General features: G+C 54.4%; 1 protein-coding gene across 4 annotated transcripts in view; it reads right to left on the minus strand.

Annotated features, from left to right (window-relative positions):
* The window catches only part of ADCY3 (adenylate cyclase 3), a 78335-nt gene that overhangs the window by 22885 nt on the left and 31293 nt on the right, over nt 1-24157 (minus strand). For all 4 annotated transcript variants that reach the window (XM_073897068.1, XM_025867842.2, XM_073897067.1 and 1 more), the window contains one exon: nt 19103-19252. In XM_073897068.1, coding sequence (XP_073753169.1) covers nt 19103-19252 — 150 coding nt within the window. The remainder of the gene's footprint in view (nt 1-19102; nt 19253-24157) is intronic.

The raw sequence follows: 24157 nt of genomic DNA on the forward strand, positions 1-24157 counted from the left end.
TGGTGGGAACAGGAGTGGGGGAACTCTCCTCCCACCAAGGGTCTGGCAGGGTCGGGGGGGCCCCCTCGCTCTTGTTCTAGGCTGTGTTCAGTGGACCCTGAGGCCAGAGAACCCAGTTCTGTGTTTGAAACACACCTTCTCTGGGGCAGGAGAACCAAGGTGTGGAGGTTCTGCTCCTCTCCTCTGGGTGAGGCAGCCAAGAGGCCCCCAAGGGCCCGGGCCCACGCCCCCCGGAAGCCAGAGGGCTGGGGCCTCCCTCACCAGCTCCGGAAGAAGACCGCTCTGCGGTAGGGGCAGCCCCTTCCCTTCTGCTCCCACGATGGTCTGCAGACCGGAGCCCCCCACTGCTCACCCCCGTGCCACAGGAGGTCCCTCTCACCTAACCCGCCTTGCGGTCGGGCACAGGGTAACGGCCCGGCGAGTGGCCCTCGGCCCAGCGTGCCTGGCACGGGCCCGAGCCTGAAGCACCACAGCGGTTACTACCATTCTCCCATTTCCACAGCTACGCTGCTCCCACTGCTAACAACCCCGCGAGGGGCACCATCGCAGAGGAATGAGGGCCCCAGCCCGTGCGGGCGCTCCGGGACCCAGTGCTCGTGCCCGTGCCCCCTGCCCACGTGTGGTGACGGGCCTTCGGAGACCGAACTAAGCCCACGCACCGTGGAGCAAGCGCTCAGCTTGGGAAGGACAGGAGCCACGAGGAGGGTTTTCCAGACAAGCCGGAGGCCTGGGGCCCTGCCAGCTCTCAGGGCAGCCTCGGCTGAGAGCCGCTGGAGTCCGGAGGGGGCAAGGCGGCGAGTGCCGGGGCAGGAATCCGGGCTGGCAGGGACGGGAGGGTGTGGCGTCAAGAACTTGGGCTCCGGGCCCCACGGCCTAGCTCAGACCCCTGCCCCGCCGGTGACCGGCTGTGTGATCCCGGGCAACAGTCAGCCGTCGGGAAAGCAGGAGGACGAAGTGACTCCTCACCGTAGGGCCTGCATACAGCAAGTGCTCAATATGCTGCAGCTGTTCTGTCACCTGAGGAGAAGTGTTACTGAGGGTGTGGGGACAGCAGGCGCCTCAGGAAGGGGAGGCCCCAAATCCTCTGGGCTTCAAAGGCCGGCCACAGGTTTACTGTAGGTTAAGAGCCCCAGTGGGGTATCCAGGGTGAGCAGCGAGCCCTTGGGGTCACGCGACCAGGCCGAGGAACGCTGTCTGGTCCGGGCACAATGATGAAGGGGAGACAAACACGGGTCCCGCCTTCCATGCGTGTCTCAGCCTTGCTCTCTGTCCCTCCATCTCCTCCCTGACCCCGCCACGCGTGCACGCAGGTGCTCACCAAGGGCAGGAAGAGGTGGATGTGTGAGGCCTGGGGCCGGGCCCGCCGGCCTGGGGAAGAGGGCGCTCAGGTGTGCGCGCGGGCAGGGGTCGAGGGACACCAACGATTAGGAAAGTCGCAATGACCTGTGCTGGGCTCCCAGCCAACCGGCCTATGCAGCGCCAGCAGCCAGCGCCCACGGGGCCAGACCCCAGCTCACAGCCCTGCCCCCCCAGAAGAGCCTCTCTGGGCTCCCTGGGAACCAGTCCAGTCCTGCGAGCTGCTCCGTGCCCCTGACCACAGTCCTAATTTCCCTGAAACACAGCCAGGCCTCTACAGGGGTACAGGGCCGCCCAGAGCAGCCGAGGGATGTGGCTTGGCCTCCCCAGCATAGAGGCAGAGCCCACTCTTCCTAAAATAGCAACTACTGTATGTTTCGGGAGTCATAAGAATGTTCCGAGCCTCTGACCCCTTAATGGCTCTCCCGGGGATTCTTCCAACAAAAATAATCCACGAGAAGCAAAACGACATACGTGCCAGAAGAACTTCAGTGCAACATCACTCACGTTTGTGGAAAACACTGGAAAGCCCAAATGCCCAGCAAGTGGCTCACTCGACTGGGACACATCCTTTGGACGAACCTCATAGAAACGATCATAATGACAAGTGCCGTGGATGAGAACGTGACCAAAGAGAAAAAGAGCCAACACCGTATCCTGAGAAGGGGACGGCAGACCCACGCGTGCCCCTGAATCACGGCGGAAGAGTATGTGCGAGAGAGAACAGGGTAATCTGACCTGGCGAATGGAATCCCGAGAAAACGGGTTATGTTTTTCAAAACAGCTATATAGTTACGCTGCTGCTTTTTTAAACGTACTTTTCGAACTGGAAATAAACACAAAACTTCCCTTGCTATGACCCTGGCCCTGGTAATGACCAGATTTCTTAGAAAGGGAAGGGCCCTGCCAGTCCGCCAGGCTCGCTCCGGACTCCCACGTCTGCCTGGATGAAAGCCGAGGAAGGAGACTGATTGGCCAGGTCCGAAGCCAGGTAGGGACCCCCACCCCACAGCACAACGGGGAGGTGGCAGGGGTCTTCTCCGGGAGCCGAGTGACGGAACCATCACCCTGGCCTGGTTTCTTTCTCTAGTTCTCAAGTATCACCACTCACCAGGCAAACGGACACTACTGGCCAGTAGCAACACTGTCCCTCTTCTTTGCTAAAACTTCCTCACCTGCCCTGTATTGTCATGCATGTGAAATACGGCCTCCATTTTGCAGGCGACCAAACCAAAGCATGGATGGGCTAAGTGGTTTAGTTTATCCCAGGTTCCTCAGAGTTAGCGACAGATCCAGAACTAGAACCCAGGGCTCTTGGACTGAAAGTACAGGTGGGACTTTCTTGTTCACCAAAGGATGTGCTTCTGACACAACAATTCTCTCATCCACACTGGACGCTCTTCTGCTGCAAATGTGAAGGAAGATGAAGTGCCCAAATCTTCCCTAGGAAGGACCTGACGAGGCTGCTCTAGAAACCTCTGTGAGGACTCTCCCAGTGGGTGAACCCACCAGAACATCCTTCCTGTGCTGCCCCCAGTGCTTGTGGAGTTGAGCTGGGACATCCAGCTACTCCTGACGTGGGTCCTCCTTGCAGAAGCGGAACCAGCTGAGACCTCTGTGGCTGCCTCAGCATGGGGGCCCAGCAGCAGACCAGACCACCTTTCAGCCTCAGGGAGGGCAGGCCAGGGCTGGTGGCAGATGCTGGCATTCCTTCTGATGGGTCAGCAGAGGAAAGGAGAGAGGTGTTACTGAGGGAAACTCCTGGCTCTCTATGACAGACCCTGGGCAGGCCACAGTGACCTCCCTCAGCCGCCATACCCCCTCCTCACAGGCTGAGGGGAGGAGAAAGGGGCCAATGCTGTGAGGCCCGGTCTCAGTGACTGGCAGTGGACCCTGAGTAACCAACAGGGCCAAAGGCGAGGGCTCGGAGATACTGAGTCACCCCAAAGCTGTGACAGAGGCCAGCTATGCTGGCCCCAGAAGGGCCCCCCCCCATGGCACATGCACAGCGTGAGGCCACCAACAGCCTGCAAGGGGCCTAGTATGGTTAATAGGGGAAACGTGCATCGTTTGACACCACCACCCAGAGGAGCAGAAATCTATGGCGAGTCCCTAGACGTCTGAGCCCATCCCTCAGGACCTCGGGCCCCACAGCCCAGTCTGGCCCTCAGAGTGGCAGCCTCAGCCTCGCCCGAGGCCGGTTCCTCATGAGGCCCAGATACCCTCAGGTAACTCGTGACCACATTAAAGTTTGGAAGCGCCCCTTTAGGAGCATTCAGAGAGACAGATTTCCTCAAGGCAACAGTTCACTAGGCCCTCATTGGGGAGTGACCACTAGGTGCAGGAGCCTGAGGCCAGGCATCAGAGGTGGGCTGAGAGGCTGGGAACCACCCAGAGAAGCGTGGCCTCCACAGCAACACGGGAGCAACCTTCAGGCCTGAGGGTTATGTGGAAAAGGGATGGCACTGGCTCTGGAGGTTCCCACGAGAGGAAGCTAGCGAGGGAAGGCTTTGGGGAACAGACTGGCTTCTAGAGCAGGAAAAATGTTCTAAGAGTCAAGCAGTTCAAACAAAGAATGTGCTGCGCTGAGAGCTAGTGAGCTCCGGTCCCGGACGCTGGGTGAGGAGGTGACAGGAGGGTGTCCGCCACAGGATTGGAGCCTGGCCCAGGGGACAGGGACCTGCCAGACTCGCCAAGCCAAGGCCTGGGGCCCTGCCACATGGGTCCATACAGAGAGATGGAGAAGGTGGGGAAGCTGCCTCACGTGGTCTCTCCCCAGCCCTGCAGTGCTTTGATGGCTATCCTAAAAATACACACCTAGTCAAGGCCTTGACCTTCTCTGGGAAAAGAACCAAATGAGGCAAAAGAAAGAACAAGCCCTGAAAGTTTCTAGTAGGCTTTCTGGGTAGAGCAAAAAAGCGACCCAGATCCCAGGGAGAAGCACTGGAGGCCCGCCCTGGGCGCTGTGCAGAGGTGGGGGGGTGGGGACTGGCTGGGGTGCAGCGTGCGTCCCTGGCGCTGTGCAGAGGTGGGGGGTGGGGACTGGCTGGGGTGCAGCGTGCGTCTGGGCGCTGTGCAGAGGTGGGGCGGGGTCGGGGATCGGCTGGGGTGCAGCGTGCGTCTGGGTGCTGTGCAGAGGTGGGGCGGGGTCGGGGATCGGCTGGGGTGCAGTGTGCATCTGGGCCCGGGCAGGGGATTTGTAAACAAGTATTTGCCACACTGCTCAGGTGGGCCGTGAGCCCCTGACCAGGGCAGGCTGTCCGCGTGGCCTCCACCAGGCTCTGGGAAGGAACCAATCAAGCCCCCTTCTCCTCAGCACTGACTCAGGCCAGGCCTTGCCTTTGTACGGCTCAGGACTGAGACAGAAGCAGGAGGCCCACGCTTCTCCCAGGGGCCCTGACGAGGCATTCAGGAGTTAAGTTACAGGCGGTGGCCAGCAGGGATTTGGATACATGAGCTTGGCTGATGAGAAGCTAAGTTTCTACAACATCTTTGTAAAGAGGTGGAAGGAAGGGGGAGACTTAAAATGGAGAGAGAAATCAGCAGTGCCCTGGTAGCTGGGTGGGTGTGTGGTGTCTGCACGAAGCAAGCATGTAGTCTATTTGCATGCCTGTGTGTCCTCTGCATGTACCGTGTGTACGTACACACACACACACACACACACACACACACGCACATACACACGTCACTACAACCCATCACAGGCTGTGAGCAGATGCACAGCTGTCCACAAACACATCTGCTCTGGGTCTGATTTCTCCAGATTCTTGGAGCTTCCAGGCCACTTGAAAGCCAAAAAAAGGTCCAAGGACCACAACAGGTGCCTGGCCAGCTGAGCAGAGGAGGCAGCAGGAAAGACACGAGGAGCAGGAGGGGCTGGCCCGCCGGCCCTGGGAGGTCAGAGCCCACACAGCTCACCTCTCCCTGATGAAGAGGGCCAAGGGCCACGACACGTGAAATCGGGAAACTCCCGTGCTGCCGTGTGCCTGGGGCGGGCAGCCACCGTCCAGACGAGCGACCCGCACGGGCTGCCCCATCCAAAGACATGGTTATCACCTCACTCAAAGAACAGTCACTGGTCATCTCTGCAAGTCCCCAGGCTAAATGCTGGGAAGGTCAAAGGTAAACAGTACTCCCAAGAGGTCTGATGGCCGGGGCACTCAGGTCACCTGGAAAGTGACTGGTCTCATGGGGCAGGAGTGCTTTGCTGTCTTCAGCCAAGGGCTGTGGGCATTCCTGGGTTGCTCAAAGACCAGCATCTCTTTAAACAAGCCCCTCCAATGTGAAAACAGACTCCGAGCCGGCATCCCCAGAGTCTCTCAAGTTGTCAGCTCCAAGAAGGAAGCAGGGCCACACTTAATCTCGGCATGGGGGCCACCACCAGGCCATATCATCTGGGACAGTGCAGAAATCACACAGACCCAGGGGCAGCCCAGAACTCTGACCCTGCTCCAGGGGGAGAGGGGACACTTACCTGGACTCCTGGACGGTCTCCAGAGACAGGGCCCACCGTGCAGGCCAAGGGGACTACCGTCTCAGGAGACCACACTTTGGGCCCAAAGACGGCCATGTGTGTGGTGTCTGCAGCCCTCCCCCAGTGTGGTTGGCACAGAGCAGGTGCTCCTTAGAGGTTTGGTGAGATAATGAGCTGTCAACTAGGAGCTGTGGCCCAAGGAGCCAGCCATCGCCTCTAGAACAGCACTGTTAGAACTTTCTGCAATCAAACAAATGCTCTGTGGTCTATGCTGTCTGAGATGGTCCCACGAGCCACGCGTAGCTACTGGGCACAGGAGACGTGGCTAGTACAGCAGACGCACTAATGCTTAATTTTTAAATTTTAATTAATTTAAAAGTACATGGCCCCATGTGACTAGTGGCTACCATATCAGAGCAGTTCTAGAACACTGTAGCAAGTAAGTGCAGCTTACGGGCCAACCCAGGGTAACGGGGAGCCGCTGCCCAGAGAAGGACGCCGAGGCCACATCTGTGGTCAGTGGGAAAGACTTGCCGTGTCTGCGGTGGGAGCCCAACCACGGGCTTCTGCCCCTGCTCAACCCACCCCAGGCGTGAAGATTCCAGGGGGTTTGACAGACCAGCTCTCCACCTGTGAGGGGCACAGGGGGTTTGGTTTTGCTCCCCTTTGCCTCCTCCCCCTGGAGCAGTAAACCTCACCAGTGCTTTTCCAAAACGCAGCTCCCACCTTCCTTTACTCTCTGGGCCTCTGCTCGGCCCCACCCCAGTTCTGGCTGGGCTCCCGACCCCAGTCCCTCCCACGAGAGGGACGAGCGCCGGGTGCTCCGGGAAGGACCTGTCTGCCACGTGTCCCTCTCCACCTCTGCACTCAGCCCTCCCTAACCCTCCTCTGTCCTTCCACGTGGATCAGGACTCCGTTCTCCCCAGTGTGCACTGGCCAGCACCCACCCAAGAATCCACGTCCATCATGTTATAAATCCAAGTCCGAACACACTTCTCCCAGCCCGATCTGACCCGGGCCCTGCGCCACGCGCTCTCCTTTGCCCTCCCAGACTCCTTTCTTGCTGAAGATTTAAGGGAGCCAGAGAACCGCAGAATCCCAGCCGCACCCCAGCCAGATCCTCTGGCTCCACGGGCACGTCGCGTCACGTTCCCAACCACACAGGCCAGGACGCAGAGAGAGGGGCTGGCTGACGTGCCGAGGCAGTCGTTACAGAAACTGACATTGGTATGGGGAGCTTCTCCCTTTGGGCCCCCTCCGGCTGGCTTCCGGAAGGCCCCGAGAGCCTCCGGGGCAGGTCTGGGACTCACGTACCTGGTAGCAAAATCCCCGCCTACTGTCTTTGAGGAGAAGCGGTAAGTGTTCCCCAGGAGCCATGTGGTTGCCAACTCTCGCCGGACTCCCCAGCCTGAGGCCCTTGTCCTAGAGGACCCACCATCCTCACCCCGGGAGGGCCCCTCCGGAGTGTGAAGATGCTGGCCCAGCCCAGCAAGCCTGCCAGACACGCAGGTAGGGCACGGGATGAGATGTGTCCCCTCAACTCTCCGCCTGGATGTCGCTGAGACGGACTCTCCACCCCCCACCAAACCTGTGCCTCTCACCATCCCCCCCTCCCAACGGCCTCCCGGCCCAAATCCCGACAGCCATCATGGACTCTTCACTCTCCCACCTCCCATGCCACTCAGCAGTGAATCCTGTTGGCTCTGCCTTCAAAAAACACCCAGAGTCATTCCTTTCACCACCTCCATCCTGGTCTGAGCCACTGTTCCCTCCCCCAAAAATGACTGCATTGCTTCAAATTGGTCTCCCTGCTTCCACTGCTCTCTCTTCTCCACCAGCAGCCACACAGATCCTTTTAAAACCTCCAACCCTCCAATGCCTCCGGGGGGGAAAAGCCATGGTCCTTACAAGGCGCTGCAGGACCTGACGCCCAGCACCTCCCTACCTCACCTCCCGGCTCCCTTCCCCTCACTTCTAGAACCCCACCTGCAGCCACTGCCATGATGTCATGTGAACATACCTCAGGGCCTTGGCACTTACTGCTCCCTCTCCCTTAACACTGCATGGCTCACACCCTGACTTCCGGTCTCTGCTCAAATCTCACTTTATCAGAAAGTCTTCTCTGGTCACATGATATTAAATGGCAACCTCCCTCCACCCCAGGCAATTCCTAGGCTCCTCCCCCTGCTTTGCCCACCACCTTCCTACCTGCTAATAGCATATGCTCGCTTGTTTAATCCGTCTCCCCCACTGGAATCTGTTCCGCTTACAACTGCATCCCTGGTGCCGAGAACGGTGCCCACAATATTTGTGGAATAAATGCTCTCTTTTAGACCTTTTAACAATCTTACTCCATTCCCACTTCACAAAGAAATGGGCTCAGAGGGCATAAGTAACTGGCTTATGTGGTCATGTGGCAAGTAAGTGGCTGGTGAGGATGTGAATCAAAGTCTGACTCTTGAGCCCTGTGTTGTCGTATCTTTCCGTTTTCCAAGGCAGTCAGAAATACAAGTTTTTATAGAGAACGTCCAAATTTCTAAGTACTAGAAATGTTTCAAACTCCGGGCCGGTCAAAGGAAGCAGATCCCCACAGGCCGGATGTGGTCCAGAGACTACCCAACAGAAGCCCCTGCCGGGGGTGGGGTGGCGGGGCGCACCAACTCTTCTTCGCTGGGTTTTCGGAGATGATTCAAGGAGATAATCCAGTAAAAACGCAGCCCAGGGCTCCACACGAAGTAACTCTCTGATAAACTACCTCCTGATGAAACCAAACGTCAGTCCTCTGGCCGGAGGGAGGGCGGGACGCTCCACAACCCCAGCCACACTGGTCAGGGACAGCAGTCGCTAAAACCGGGGTACACGTGCTGCGGGGGGGGGATGTGGCTCTGACCCCCCAGGGTCCAGCAGGGCCGCAGCTCGGAAGCCACACAGCCCAGACACAGTCCTGTCACCGCCACCAGCGCCCGGGGCTACCTGACGCAGCAGACGCCCTCCCACCACCAGGAGCCCTCCAAGGCTCTGGAACAACGTGTCCTCTGTGGGCTCATCACTTGCGTTATCTAAAACGTGGATTGGTTCTGCTAAATCCTGAAACGCTAGAATGAAGAACATTTTGTGAAACCCAGGAGGTGGGGGCTGGAACCCACGGAAGCACGAATCCCTGCTTCCCGCCACAGGAGATTCGCCTTCTGGCTTTTCTCAAACCAAGATGCGCTCGAGGCTAAAATACAACTTAAAAATATCAGATACATTGGCGAGTAGGTCCGTGAGGACGTTAAGGTAGCAAGATTTCGAGGCCAGTGTCGGGGAGTGGGGGCCCTCTGTGGCTGTCTAGTGGACAATGGACACCAGGTGCTGACGGCGCAACAGCCTGGCCCCAGGCCCCCATGCGAGGAGCAAGACGCAGCGCCACCGCAGCACAGTGGGGCCACGTTCGTCCCACCCCACACCTGCCTCCCCTCCCCCCAGTGGCTCCCCAGGAGGCAGGTCCCCAGCCCCGATCTCACTGTTGCCAGGACAAGAGCAGACACTTTAAGGATGGACACTAGAAGCCCGACCCCAGGGCAAGACGTAGCTGGTCTCTGTGTGCCTTTCTCGCTCTGTGTCTGTGTGTCTGTCTCTCTGTGTGAAGGCTGTGTGACTTCCATCTCCCCCACCAACCTCTCGTGAGAACAGGGCGCAGGGGCGAGATTACTCTCTGCCTCACCCTCAGGGCCAAAGGCGTGGGCAGAGGTCAGCGAGGAGGGCCATTCAAGAAGGCAAGAAACAGCTGAGCTTATGAAAGGACAGCACTCCCGAGTCCCCAAACTCTGGGGCTCCCAGGGGAGAAGTCTGTGACTCTCATGGTAATGGGTGGTTCTTCCTTCCAAGACCTCAAGGGCAGAAGGTCACCCACCTGGGGAAAGACTCCAGCATGAAGAAGAAACACCATCCCCTGGTCATGGTGACCCTGGGTGTTGGGTTTAAGTAGAAGGAAAGGCAGAGAGAAGGGGCTCTTCTCTCCTGCACATCCCCCCAGCAGCTACATGGAAAACCACCCAGCGTCCACCGGCACCACGCTCCTCAGGGTGCCCCAGACGAAGAGGACCTGGCCCCCTGGCCCTCACTGAGACCTGTGGACGCTTCTCTGACCTAGAATCAACTCCGCAGTCAGCCGTGGGCTCTCGCTCCTCACCTCTGACGGGGACTGGGGGCAGCCCTCTCTTCCCTGAATAAGGACAGGCCGGCCCGTCTAATGGAATGCGGCCTAAAGGAAGCACTGGCCTCTGCCACAGCCTGTCATCCCGCCATTCCCCCCCGGCCCCAACCCCAGCATCCTCCTTCAACCATGGCCCCCTCCCTGGGAAGTTAATTCTGAGTGTGAGATCCAAAGCAGCTCAGAATTCTGTCGTTTGTACCTGGTGACAGGTATGTGCTGCACGGATTTCCCGTTGGCCCGCTATTGCCAGGCCACAGTTGGGGCACTTAGCAACCCTCGAGGTCCCCAACTACACCCTGGAATACGGCCACATGAGAATAAAGAAAAACGATGCCAGTTCTCCAGGCCTCTGGGCTCCCTGCCCTCTACCCTAACAGGCCCCTGGAGCTGGGGAGGCTGGAGAGAGGCCCCAAGTCCCCCCTGATGGCCCCATGTCACAGGCAGATGCCGGGGACTGCCTACAAAGTGAGACAGGCGCTCAGCAGAACCAAAGTGCCCCGTGCCCGCCAGGGCCGCCATCCCCAAGCCTCAGCTCCCTGGGGCCCTCAGAGCGGTTGGGCCTGCAGCCAGGCGACTGGAATCCGAGACCTCCATCCCACTTCTCTTCACCACGCAGACAAGCCCACCTCGGTGCCCAAGGCGAAGCGGAAGCCTGAGCACCAGGGCCCGGGGCTGCTTTGCACCTTCCTGGGGGACCAGGGCTGGTGGCCCACCTGTCAGGAGTTGCCTGCCTTTATCAGCAGGAGGTTGGTCATCTTGGCGAAGGAGAGTATGACCTCCCAGGTGACAGGGGCAAGGAAAACAGAAGCAGAGGACCTGGGATGGGATCCCCTCAGCCCATCGGAGGAAGGGGAGGAGGCCTGGAGAGGAGACCCCCGTCCCACTGGAGGCCACCCAGCCGCCAGGGCAGGCCCTCCCCTCGGCGCACACGCCGCTTCCTCCCCAGGCAGCTTGGGAAACAAGATAAATACACGCCGACAAAATACAAAGTGAGACACGAACCGTGATATAACTAAACTCTGAAATGAAGTGTCCTCTGCAGAGGATATACTGAGCAATTTTTGAATTAGGAATTTTTTACAAAGTCATTTAAACACTGTGAGTGGCCACAGTGGCACTGACCTCAGACAACCCCTCACATGGGAGCCACAACCAAACCAGCTTCTAGGACTTTCTGCAGCCCTTTCTAGCATTTTCCCATCTACGATCTCATTCTTATTCTCACCAGAGGTCCTCACAGGAGGACAGTGAAATGGGACTGCTGACCTCTCCTCCTCACCTGCACTCAGCCGGCCTTCCCGGGATGTCAAGTCCACCCCGCTGCCCAGGGAGGGAGCAAGCTGGGTCTCATCCTACCTGTGGCCCTTCCTCCAGCCAGTGTCCCCAGGGCAGGAGCCATGAAAGGGCTTCACGTTATTTAGACTCAACTCAGTGTTCTTATTTCAAATGATTTCCAGACAACTCCGTGACAATGGCATTATCTTTAATCTCACTTTTGCAGAAAAGTGAAGACCAGACAGGCAGAGTGCCAACATCACACGGTGAGGAGGTGGGAAAGCCGGGTCTCACTGTTGCCCAGAAAATGCTGGAGGAAGCGATGGACGCAAATCCCAGGTCCAAGCTCACCAGGCGGACTTGCCTCTGGTGCAGGCTTCAGACCCTGGCGTCAGTCCCAGGGAGAGGCACGCGCACAGGACAGTGGGTGTGTGCAAGGATCTCAGGTCTTGGTCCTTACTGGCAAGGAAATGCACCTGCTGCTCGGGGCTGACCCAACGCTCACCCAGTGCCTTTCTTATGTGGTCTTAAAGATCAGGCTTGGGTATGGGGTTTTCTTTTGGAGTGACGAACATGTTTTGGAACTAGAGGTGGTTGCCTGCACAGCATCGAGAAGGTACTCAATGGCACCCTTTCATATGGTTAACTCGATGTTATAAGAATTTCACCTCCGTAAAAGGAAAAAGGGAAAAAAAAAGCAAACATGGAAAGTTCTAAAACCTTTTTTAGCTGAGAACACAATTTATCATGATGTAGTTTTTAAAATTATTTTTAAAAGAAACACCCAAAGGATGGGAAGTTTGGGTGGTCTCTTCTATACTTCTATCTTCAGATTTTTATCCAACAACAACAGTCCGATAGGGAGATAGCCCAGGTGCCTCGTAGGTGCAGGCACCGTGCAAAACACACTCTACATTCGGCCCCCACAGTAACCACATGACACAGGCATCCAGACTCAAAGATCTGGTTCTTAGCTGCTATTCTTAACAGCTATCTATGAGAATAAGGTGTTAACTTCCATAATCAAGATAACATGGTGAAGACACCCTCAAAACATAGAAAAACAAAAAAGACTTGCAGGAATAATCCTCTATCAGTGTTTTTTTCTTGATACTTGTCTGCGTTTACCAAATACCGTACAATGTGTCCTAAAAAATACAAACAAGAAAACCTCTCCCAAGCCTCAGTCTACCTGGCTGTGATTTGAGCCAAATGAGTAAGCAGCAGGAAAGTGCTCACAGGATGTCACTACCTCCATGGGACCTCTGCCCTGCCACTGGGGTTTTCAAACAGGCATTTTTGGAGGAGCTGCAGGGTTCCATATCAAAGAAGCATTTTCTCAATAAACAAGGGAAATTTAACTGCCTAAGCGCATTCTGGTTCATTGCTGGGAGGAGTGTAAATTCTTTGCACCTCTACGAGAGACAATTCGGTAACATTTCTCAACAATGTACGTGCCTGGTTTCTCAAAAAATGAGAACTACCACCTAGACCTACCACATGGCCCAGCAATTCTACGTCTGGGTATATACCCCAAAGAATCAAGAGCAGAGAGTCAAACAGGTCCCTGTCTACCCATGTTCACGGCAGCACGATTCACCACAGCTGGGAGGCGGACACAACCCAAGTGTGCATCCACAAATGAGAGGATAAACAAATGTGCTGTATGCAGGCAACGGAGTATTATTGCACCTTGAAAAGGAAGTCCCACCACGTGCTGCACCACAGGTGAGCTCTGAAGACATTGTGCGAAGCACAAGAAGCCAGTTGCACAAGGACGTGATTCCACCGACATGAGGTTCCGAGGAAAGGGAAACTCAGAGATAGAAAGTAGGGTGGTGGTGGCCAGGGCCAGAGGAAAGGAGGATGGGGGGCTAGTGTTTCATGGCCACAGAGTTTCAGTCTGAGATGATGAAAAAATCCTGGAAATGAACAGCAGTGAAGGTTGCACACAACACCGTGAACTGAATGCCACTGAACCGTACACTTAGGAGCCCAGTTAAAGAAACGTTACTTCTCGATCATGGAATACAATACAGTCGTTAACAAGGATGAGGCAATGCCATGTCACCTTAGAGCTCTCTCAAAGACAGCAGGTGAAAGATCTGGGGCAGAAGAGGGGGTATACTACTTGCATGCGTGTGCAAAGTCTGTGTTCCAGATTTGGAAGTAACTGGTATCCTGAAAGTGTCCACCAGACATGACAGTGGTGGTCTGAGGGGTGGCAAGGTGGACAGCCATGCAGGGAACCTTACTTTCCATGGTAGAGCCTTTTTCACACCTTCATAATTTTATACCATGTACACTGTAAGCTACTTAAAAATTAACTTCAAGACATTGAAGATAATGTCCAACCCCCTGCTTCTTGCTATTATAGAGGAGCTTTGCACCAGACCAACACTTCAGCCAGGACCAACCATAAACGCTGGATAAGACAGCTATCCGAGGACCATGGGAAACCACACAGGGAGCTATGACGAGAAGGGACAAGGTCTCTGAGGGCAGGGAAACCCATTTCAGTGAACCTGACACACTCGGCCATGTTTTGCCCTTGAGGCCAGGGTTCAGAGGCCGGCCAAAGAGCAAGGCTATACGCTTTCAAGGGGCCAGAGAAACAAAGATCAGTGAGCAAGGATTTCAAGGCAGAGCACAGGGGTGAGGTCCTAGAGAGGAGAGAACCTTTCTCTCCACACACCCCCTCGACATGTCTGCCAACCGGCAAGCTACAGGACGCGTGAGAGACCAAGAACTCAAGCAGAAAGCGACAGCTGAGAGGCTAAAATCGAAGGGGATTGTGGGCAGTCTCCTAGTGCTGGGAATTCAGGGTCCCTCAAGAGGGGGACCAGCCTTTGAGTTAAAACCCCTGAAGGATTATTTCCTAAGAGGAGACATAAGAGAAACCAGCTCTCAGACTAAAACCCAGCCCTAAATCTTCTTGACCCCACAGTGGATCAAGGTGAGCTGCAAGAGAAGTAAATCCTCTCTGGAGAGACACACCCACCGGAGCCGCTACTATTCTCTGTACACGATATTCAGCCTTTAATTTATCCAGCATTTTTTTTTTTTTAAAAGGCCAGGATATCATGAGAGGGCAAAAGTCAATAGGGAAAAACCAAAAGTCAATAGGGAAAAGCAGACCCACTGGTACATCAGATATTGCAGTTGTCAGAGCCTTTAAAATGTTTCGTATGTTCCGAAGAATAGATGACAACAAGAAGAACTTAACTGGAGTACTGGAAACTGTTTTGTTTTTAAATCAAGTGAAAATTCTAGAAATGAAAAAATAGTGCAATTAAGGATTCCACAGATGAGCTCAAGCATTGATTTAACAAAGCAGATAAGAGGATTAGTAACCTGGAAGTTAGGTCAGTAAAATGTTCAGTCTGAAAGTAAAAAAAAAAAAAAAAAAAGAGGGGGGGGGGGGAGATTCAGGAAAAAAAAAAAACAACAAAAACAGATTTATGGAATATGGTAAAACTGTCTAATAAGGACACCTAGAGTCCTGGAAGGATGGAATGAAGCAGAAGGATACTGGCTGAAAATTCCAAAACTGATGAAAGACATCAAACCATCAATTCAAAGAGCTCTTCAGATACCAGGCAGAGTAACTGCAAAGAAAAGTGCTACACACATCATTATGAAACCGTGGACACCAAAGACAAACTATAAAAGCAACCAGAGGAAAAACTACTCATTTCTTTAAAAGGAGCAGCAGTATGTCTGACAGCTGGAATTTTAACAAAAATAGTAGAAGCCACAGGATCTCAGGAGATGCCTTCAAAGGGCTCAGAGTAAAGCAGAGTCAACCTAGAATTCTCCCTCCGACAAGTGAACTACAAAACTGAAAGCAATAAACACATTTCCAGGCAATCAGAAATGGAGAGAATTTACCACCAACAGACCTTCATGAAAAGTGACACTAAGGGGAATTCTTCAAGAAAAGGGAAGCACAGAAATGAAGAAATAGAGAGCATCTGAGAGGGCAGACAGGGGCAGGTAGGCGCACTGGCTATTTGCTGTGGAAGACTGCAAACATACCGTCTCACGCGGCTTCAAATCTATGTTGAGTTAACATACATTACAATCGCCCAAAAGTCTGGGGGAGAGGGAATTGAGCACTGTGAGGTCCTGCCCTGTGACCAAAAAGGTAAAAGTACTGACTTGGGGTAGATGCAAATGCATCATGATTGACACGTATCAACATTATTTCATTGTTGAAAGATATTTTGATGCATTTTGGAAAATACATGTTGTCCTTAAGTGCATCAAAATCATTAAAAAAAATGCAAGGTCAAAAATCAAGTTCCGACAAATTTCAAAGGACTGAAATCATAGAGTATGTTCTCCGACTGCAGCAGAAGTAAACTAAAAATCAATAATGAAAAGATGACCTTAAAATTCCCTGGCTGTTTGCAAATTAATTAATGTACACTCAAATAGCCTGTGGATCAAAGATAACTCGATGGAAATTAGGACATATCAAAATTTGTAGAAGAAAGCAAAAAGCAAGTGATGAGGGAAATCCATAGCATCAGGTGCATGTTTTAGAAAAGAAAAATGCTAAAATTAGTTAGCTAAATTCCATCTTGAGAAGGTAAAAAAAGAACATGATGTTAACCCTGAAGAAAGTAAAAGAAAATCAAAGTAAAAAACAATGAATTATGGAAGTGTACAAAGAGAGCAGTAAAAAGGTGGTTCACTGAAAAGGCTCAAACATTAACAAACCTCAGCAAGACAGATTAAGGACAAATAAAAGACAGAAGGCACAAACTACCAATACCAGTAATGAAAAAGGAACATTGCTGGGGCGCCTGGGTGGCTCAGTCATTAAGCATCTGCCCTCGGCTGAGGTCGTGATCCCAGGGTCCTGGGATCGAGCCCCCATCGGGCTCCCTGCTCGGCGGGAAGCCCACTTCTCCCTCTCCCACTCCCCCAGCTTGTGTTCCCTCTCGCGCTGTGTCTCTCTCTGTCAAATAAATAAATAAAAATCTTTAAAAAAAGAAAAGAAAAAGGAACATTGCCACAAATCCCACAAACAAGATAAAAAGAGGATAAACATGTAAAAAATGTAACATTTATACGAAATGGATAAGTTCCTGAAAAAACAAAAACATTCTATAACTTATACAAAAAAAACCAAAAAACTAAAAACCTTGTACTTGTGAAGGAAACTGAATCTCATAAGGAAAACTCCTGAGCCACAGGGCCTCACTAGGGAGTCCTTCTGATCCTGTAAAGAACCTGTGTGTTCTTCAAGCTCTCCCAGGTTAGAAAAAGGAAACACTTCTCAAATTAGTTCCTAAGTCCAGCACAACCACGATGCCCAAACCTGCCAAGGACATGGGAAGAAAGTAAAAATGCAAGCAGATCTCCCTCACGCACACAGTCAACCAGAGTCCTAAGGAAAACACGAGCAAACTGCAGGGCACGGTGGTGCTGGTGGGCTGCAGAATTCCACCCCTCCTGTTGGTAACAGGGCTTTTCTCCTTTCCAAAGGGATTCACTCATATTATCCCATTTTCGCCAAAGGTTTTATTCTCAGGTACACTTTACACATAGGGAAACTAAGTGAGGCCCAAAGAGGTGAAGATGCTGTCCCAAGGTCACACTGAGGCTAGAGCTGGGCGAGACAAATGCATTCCACGTGATGGGTATTTACAGGCACCTGCGGTGTCCCAGCTCGGCCCAGGGATGTACCTTTGTGCCTCTCCTGCCCCCAGCACCTCCCTTCCGCCTCCCTGGACCTCTTGCTCCTGAAGCCAGTCCGCTCTGCCGCTGTGGCCCTGGGCAGGCAGCATGGTGGGGCCGCAGGGTGCCCCGGAAAGGTTGCAGCGCCCCCTGGCGGCGACGTAGCACACGGGCGTCCTGGAGCACACCACAGGGCCCTCTCTGCCAGGATGGGGGCTCCTGACACTGACCCTGCCCGGAGGGGGCATCAGAAAATGCCCAAGCCCTGCGTGGCCCGTGCACTGCAGCCTGATCATCAGCATGTCCAAGCTCTACAGTCTACAAAGCCCTTCCGCCTGTGTTTCTACCTGCAGGGAACCCCACAAGCCAAGTATCAATACCCTGCTTTGCAGACGAGGGAAGCGAGGCTGGGAGAGATGGGCAGCTTGTCTAAATTATCTATGCAGAGAACAACAGATCCAGGGGAGATGCACGACCCTCCCCACCACCCCAGGAGGCCCCCCCCCAAGCACTGTCGATGTGACAGAAGATGTCCTGAGTTATGCCAATTATATGCTGTGTGACAGACAAGGTTGACAGGGATGCTGAAAACTGCACAAATACTAGAGAAAAAAAGAACTCCTGACCTAGCTGAGCAGGGACACAGGCATTTTTTAACGCAGAGGACCCAGAGGGATGCCTCCACAGTGGGAGATGTGAGATGCAAAGAGAAACAAGACAGCATAAAAAAACAGAAACCGAAGAACACCTTTCAAGAGACTATAAAGCGAGTCAAGTGGGATTCTTTACATACATTCAAGCAGGAGCAGCTCCTGGGTAACCACGGGATGCAGGGACGGGGAAAAGGAGACAAATACAATGAGCTGCTAAGCTTGAACTTGGCCCTTTGTGGCAACGGAAGCTGGAGAGTGTCCCCTTCTAAAACCTGCTTTCTGAAGAAGCTGGGTCCAAGGCCCAGCTCAGAAGCTTCTAGCTCTCCTTGGTAAACAGAGAAAACACATGCTCAGGATTCAGCGAACGACTCAGTGTGAGCCTTTGAAGAGCACCGTCTGGGAGAAGTTGAGGCCCGCCAATGGGGCTCCTTGGCAAGGCTTCTACAGTGGCCCCCAAAACTATGGCTCTGTCCGCCCAAGTGGCAGGGTCTGTGAAAACAGCAATTTCAGTGAATCCAGAGCCAAGAGCAGCACCTGAACCCAAAATGACATGGTTCCCAACACAGACAATCCTGTATTTTCCACCTATTGAGTTTGTTTGTTAGGGGGAAATAAACCTATGGATAACAGGAAGTTGGCGGATGTAATTTCTGCAGACCTTTGAAAGGCATTTGAGATGAATCCAGACCAGAAACTATTTAAAAGACTGAATCACATGAGAACCGGGCGGATTGGGCTGGAGTAAAGCCAGTAAACAACAGGGGCAGTACGCACTTCTCTCCGTGGAAAAATGTAAACAGCGGGGTCCCCAGGGTTTGGGCTGGTTTTACTTCTTCATCAATGACTTAGAAGGAGAAGGAAGTAGGAACCTGCCCTGAGCGTGAAGGAAACTTAGCGCCCTGGGTGGAGGGGAGTGGGCTGGGGGGCCTCACCGGGAAGGCCTCCGCTACGGCTGGGCCCACCGCGGCTGCAGAGACCCAGCGCCGGGCCCGCCGCAGGTGCTCAGGGCCAGTGCGCCGCAGAACCAGAAAAGTGGGCAGAGGAGGGTGGACCTGAAGTGATGCCCGCAGGGAAAAAGCATTCAAAATAAACACACAGAACTTTTTAGTCTGAGAGAGGAACACAGGGAGTTATTGGTGACTGCTTGGATCAGCTAGTTCTTTAAAAAGTTTTAAATTACAGGGGGAAAACAAAACAAAACAAAACAGAAGGAGGAGAGGTTTAGGTCAAGCACAGAGGAAGAGAGAGGAGGGAGTTTCCGGCGAGAGAAGCTCCCTGAAGTCAGGAGGAGCCCTCTGAGGGCGAGAGGCCCAGGAGGCAGTCAACACCTGACCCTGGCAGTGAACTCCAAACCTGGGGGGGGCTGCCGTACTGGCCCCCACACCCCTGGCCCCTCTCTAGCCACGGCTCCCGGCCCCGGGCCCAGACTGCCCTGAGGCCACCCCGAAAGAGCCTCACCTGCTGCTGGCTCTGCTCCTCCAGGTTCATCTTCACCTCCAGCGACTGGCGGGCCTCCAGGAAGGCCTTGCGGAGCTTGCGGTCCGCCATGTAGTAGGACATGATGCCCAGGGCGATGGCACACAGGTAGAGGAAGACGTTGGCCAGGATCTGTGCCCCGAGGAGAGAAAAGGACAATGAGGAAGGCACATGCTCAGGAGGAGGGATGGAGAAGGGGGGCACAGGTGGTAACGAAAATCAAACCCCAAGCTGCCTGGTGTCCAGGGAGGGCCCCAGCAAGCCCCTGCCCTCGATGGGGTATTTAGGTCCCTGGAGCAGACCCTGTCCCATTTACCACGGGCGGGTGAGGCCCGCGCCTGGAAGGCTGGTTGAGTTGAGGGGTTGTTCTCCCCTCCTGCTTCATACCACAGCTAAACTGGCCAATCCCATCCACCTGTGTGGCCTGAGCAGTCCCTCTGCTACCCAATTCATTCATTCATTCACTCACTAACTCATTTGTTCAACCACCACTGAGAACCTATTAGGTACCCTTAGCTGCTGTGCTGATTAGCAGGGTGGGAGAGCATACCAACCCCAGATCCCCTAGCCAGGAGCGTATGAAAGCTGCAGGTTGTATGGAAGGTCACAGGGGACATGCAGCAGTCCTGGGCTGACCTGGTCATCACACTATCTTACACGTGGTGCTAGGGTGTGTAGGTGGCTGGGATTCACATGCACCCCCTCAGCCAACCCACCTGCCAGTACCAGTACCCAGGTCCCATGAGGAAGCTACGGGAAGGGGAAAGGGCAGCTCTGGGCACCAGACATCTGTTTTGCAAGCTTGGTACAGTGGCACAAAGGACTTCCTGGGCACTGAGAGTCTGTTCCTCCATCCTTAGCTCCCTGGAGGCTCCCCTAGCTGTCTATAGTCCCCAGCTGGCTTCTGCCGGCTGCTGGGACCGCAGAGCTGACCGCCTCCTGCCACAGGTAACCTTGAATATGGACCCAAACATCCAAACCACATCTGATTTCCTGGTGCTTGTTGCTAATGGCCACAGTCTTTGACCCTGACTGGGTCCCATTTGGGGCTGGACCAGGTTCTAGCTTCTCCCGCTTCTCCAGCTCCTATGAAGCCCATTTCCAGGTCCGGCCCCTCCCACTTCCCCAGAGGCCAGCTCACACCCTCCCCACCTTGGTTCCCTGAGGTCCCTACCAGGGGAGGCCAGACCCCTCCTCTGAAGGGTGTGATTTAGGCTGAAGTTTGTAGTTGAGATGTGGGTAGGGAGGCAGAAGAGTTCTTCATTTCTAGACCTACAGAAAGAAAATGTTCTCCTAGAAAAGTATAATGTTTTCTGAATAGGTGAAAAATACAGGGAAGTCAATTTTAGATCTTCAAACAAGATGGTTTAATAGACAATAAGAGAGGTTAACTCCGACATGAATTTTCTGGGGACTCTCAGTTACACCATATTCTTCTCTAATTCTGTTTAATCAGGGCTGATCAACGCTGACCCACCACCCTCAGCAGAAAGTTCCTGCAGGCCTGGGCACTCAGCAAAAGCCCGCTGAATAATGAACTTATTAGTAGGTGAGGTGTGTCTCGATACTGGTCATCAAATGCAGATTTTAAAAGCTCCTTGGATGGCTGGTTCCGGCAACTAACACCTCATTGTGTTCTTGGGTCTGGGCAGCCCCGATTGCCTACACCATTCATGCGGCAAGTGGGCGACTTCAAAATCTCATGGGATATCTCTTCCACTTCTGCTTGGGCATGATAGGCCATTCCCACCTGAGCGGTCAGTATCCATATGGCCTCAGGTCACTTATTAAATACCTGATAGTCCAAAGGGCCGCCAATTTATGTTGAGTCAAAGCAAATCACACAGACCACACTGAGTCTGAAAGCCAGTCTTGGCCTGAGGTCCAGGAACTTCTACCAACCCAGAGGCCACCTCCCTTTGGGGACTGTATAGCCTTGGAAATCTGCCCGGCCCCAAGTTCATGGTATAGGAAGCTAGTCAACAAGGTCAGGTTGTACCTCACGCATCCTCACTGAGCAGTTGCACTTTGCCAAAGCTCACACGGGGTCCAGATACAGCAGTCACCAAGGCCAAGGGTCTCCGGCCTTATGGGGCTCTGGGTCCTGGAGGTCAATGGAATAGCTGCACATTGAGGATTCGCATGTCTGGGCCCCATACCTACCAGTGTCCACGACTCCCAACCAGAGGCTCCAGACAAGGCAAACTGCCCTGGGGCCACAGGCCCATCTCTGGCCCTGGCCACAACCAGCCTGAGCTGCCACACCAGGCCAGGGACAGAGCTTCACACTCAGGGGTCTCCTTACCCCACAACAGGCCCTGCCTGACCACCTGGTGGGGTGGACGGAACAGACTCTGTAAAGTGTACAGTGCTGAGGCTATGTCAGGCTTACTGCTGTCATGATCCACCGGGCTGCCCGCCTAAGAAAACCACACCTGCTCTGCAGACAGAGAGCAACTACAGTGGTAAAGCTTCAGACCAACCTCCACCAAAGATGGTTATCCAAGGAGCAGAACAGGATTCAGGTTCAGCTTGCACCTGGAGACCATTTCTATGGGGCAGCACTCCCTTCCTTGAACTATGCCTATTTTAAAATAAGGTTCCCTTTCGCTTTCCACTTGGAGGTGCAGAAAACAGGTGCAGGAGGCGGCCTGGCCTGTGGCGCTGCCCCTCGCTGGATGGGCAACCTGCTAGATCAGGTATTTCTCTGAGCTCCTCCTTCACCACCTGTGAGCTGAGAGCTAACTCCTCTCGAAAGTCCCTGCAGTCCTGACCCCTCACTTCAGAGGGCGAAGGTTGGGCCTGGACAGGACCCCCTTGGAAAGGCTGGAGGGAAGGCAAGGATGGGTCGGTCACACTGCCTCCTGTCCCCTGAGCACCCCAAATTAGAGGGCATTGCCCACCCCTTCCTGACCTGCACTCTCAGCTCACGTGTGCAGGGACGTGGATGCAAATGGCCACAGCTGGGCCACACGCTGGAGACTCATGTGGGTCCTGCAGGTCCCTCCCATGCCAGGGAATTCTCCCTCTGCCTCCCAGAGAGCTTATTCCTTTCTAGAGAATTCTCCCAGGAGCCCCAGGCTGTGGGATTCTCAGCGCTCCCTTAATTCTCTAAACTTGCCTCGACTAAAGAAAGGGTCCTTTCTTTAGTTGCTGTTGCTCTGTTCCCGCCCAACCCCTCTGTTCCACGCAGCCATAGCTCCACAGCTTGGAAGGAGCTCAGCAATCCCCCCGTGCCAGGCAGCAAGTGGCGGGAGGATTAGCTAGGGCCCTACAGGTGACTGTCCGCCTCCAAGTCCAGGGCACAAATCAGATTGGGCGATGCTGCTAAGCCAAGGAGACCTCCATCCAGGAAGCCAGGGTCCACTAGCGGGGAGGAAGGTTTGGGAGCGAGGAGTTGCTCTGCTTGTGGGAGAGGCTCTCAACATGCAAAACACACAGCAACACAGCCACCTGGGTGATGGTCGCCCGGCCAGCTCCACCTCTGGGGGGGCTCAGGTGATTGGGGGGCTGGGCAGTGGTCTCCAATGCTCCCGGGTGACCCCGCTATGTGGCCTGATGTGTGGCCAGGGCCAGGAAACGCTCCTCCCAGCCTTAGTTCCTTGCCTGGGATATCACCTCACATCACATTAGGTCCTGGACACAGGCACATGCTTGACCTGCCTCACCTTGTTTAATCCACTCAAGACCGGCCATGTTGTTCCGATTTTACAGGAGAAGGAACGGAGACAGAGCGAGGGCTCAGAACCAGGGGACAGGTTTGCTCCCATGCTCACCTCTTCTATTCCATGACGCAGAGCCCCATCCTGCAAGCACCCCTGGCCTACTTACATATGGTAACCCCACCTCCCCCGAGAAAGGATATGGGACATTTTGAAAACTAAAACTGCCACCCAGACACCTGCCCTAAGGCACTCTTGTGGGAGCTGTTGACATTTATGTTCTGAAAGAAAGTGGTAGAGGTGTGCACGAGGGCACACATAACAGCAGTATCTTTAAGCTCTTCAGATTCAGACATTTCCTGTTTCACGTTTATAACCATGTCTCACTTAGCAGAATGGATGTGCTCCTCGATATGGGGAAAAAAACGAGTTTCACTCCTCACGCGCTGAGCCCAGCATGGTGCCAGCACCGAGGAGTCCACGGTGACTGAGACACTGTCCCCGCCCCCAGGGCCACCGAAGGCGGGAGGCGGCCCAGGTCCAGGGAGGACACGGTGGGGTAAGCAGGGAGGCTGTCGTTTCTCTAAAACACATCCGTGAGTCTTGGTTCCCGCTACAGGTTAAGAATTGTAGACCCAGGGAAAACCTGAACCCTGGCGAGAGTCTGAACTGTGTCTCTCACGTGACTGGGACAAATGGGTGTCTTCATGCTGAGCCCTGAGCGCTGCTGTTCTCTAGAGCAAGTTCCTGGGGCTCCTCAGCGTAACGAGGGAGGGTCTCTCTTCTCCCTCCAGGGCTGCCTTCCCTGTACCCCGCCCCCAGCTACACCTGGCCCACCCGGCAGGCCCCTCCTCCTCCCCAAGAGCCCTGCTCAGCCCCCCATCTCCCCCGGCGGGCCCCTGCCTCCTTACCCTCCCCCGTGCTCCCCAGACCCACCTGAGGTAGTGCAACCACGTCACAACTCGTCCCTCACCCCGACCCCTTCAGCCTCTGGTCAGCAGAGGAGCAGACCAGAAACCATCACAGACCTGACCTCCCAGCCTCATCAGCTCCCTGGGACCCAGCCCTCAAGTCAGTATCGCCTCCACTGCACCCCAGCTCTTTCCCACCCCAGCCTCTGAACAGAGGAATGAGGCTCGGTCACTTTGCTGGGGACTGTGCAGGCCAGGACAGCTGGGGAGACCGTCCCCTGCAGGAAACATCCAGAGGATAAGGCTGAGCCTGCAAAGCGCACAGAGGCCGGATGGATGGCAGTCACATTGGTCAGGGAGGTATCACACTGCGTCAGGGAGGTGTCACACAGCTTCAAGACGATGCGGGTCTCAGAAACAAAGACTGGCTCGGACACTGCACTCAGTGACCCCCGAGCACAGCA

The sequence above is a fragment of the Callorhinus ursinus genome, unplaced genomic scaffold (genome assembly GCF_003265705.2).
Source record: "Callorhinus ursinus isolate GAN/ISIS: 27379988/994484 unplaced genomic scaffold, GSC_fseal_2.0 scaffold10, whole genome shotgun sequence".
NCBI classification, from domain to species: domain Eukaryota; kingdom Metazoa; phylum Chordata; class Mammalia; order Carnivora; family Otariidae; genus Callorhinus; species Callorhinus ursinus.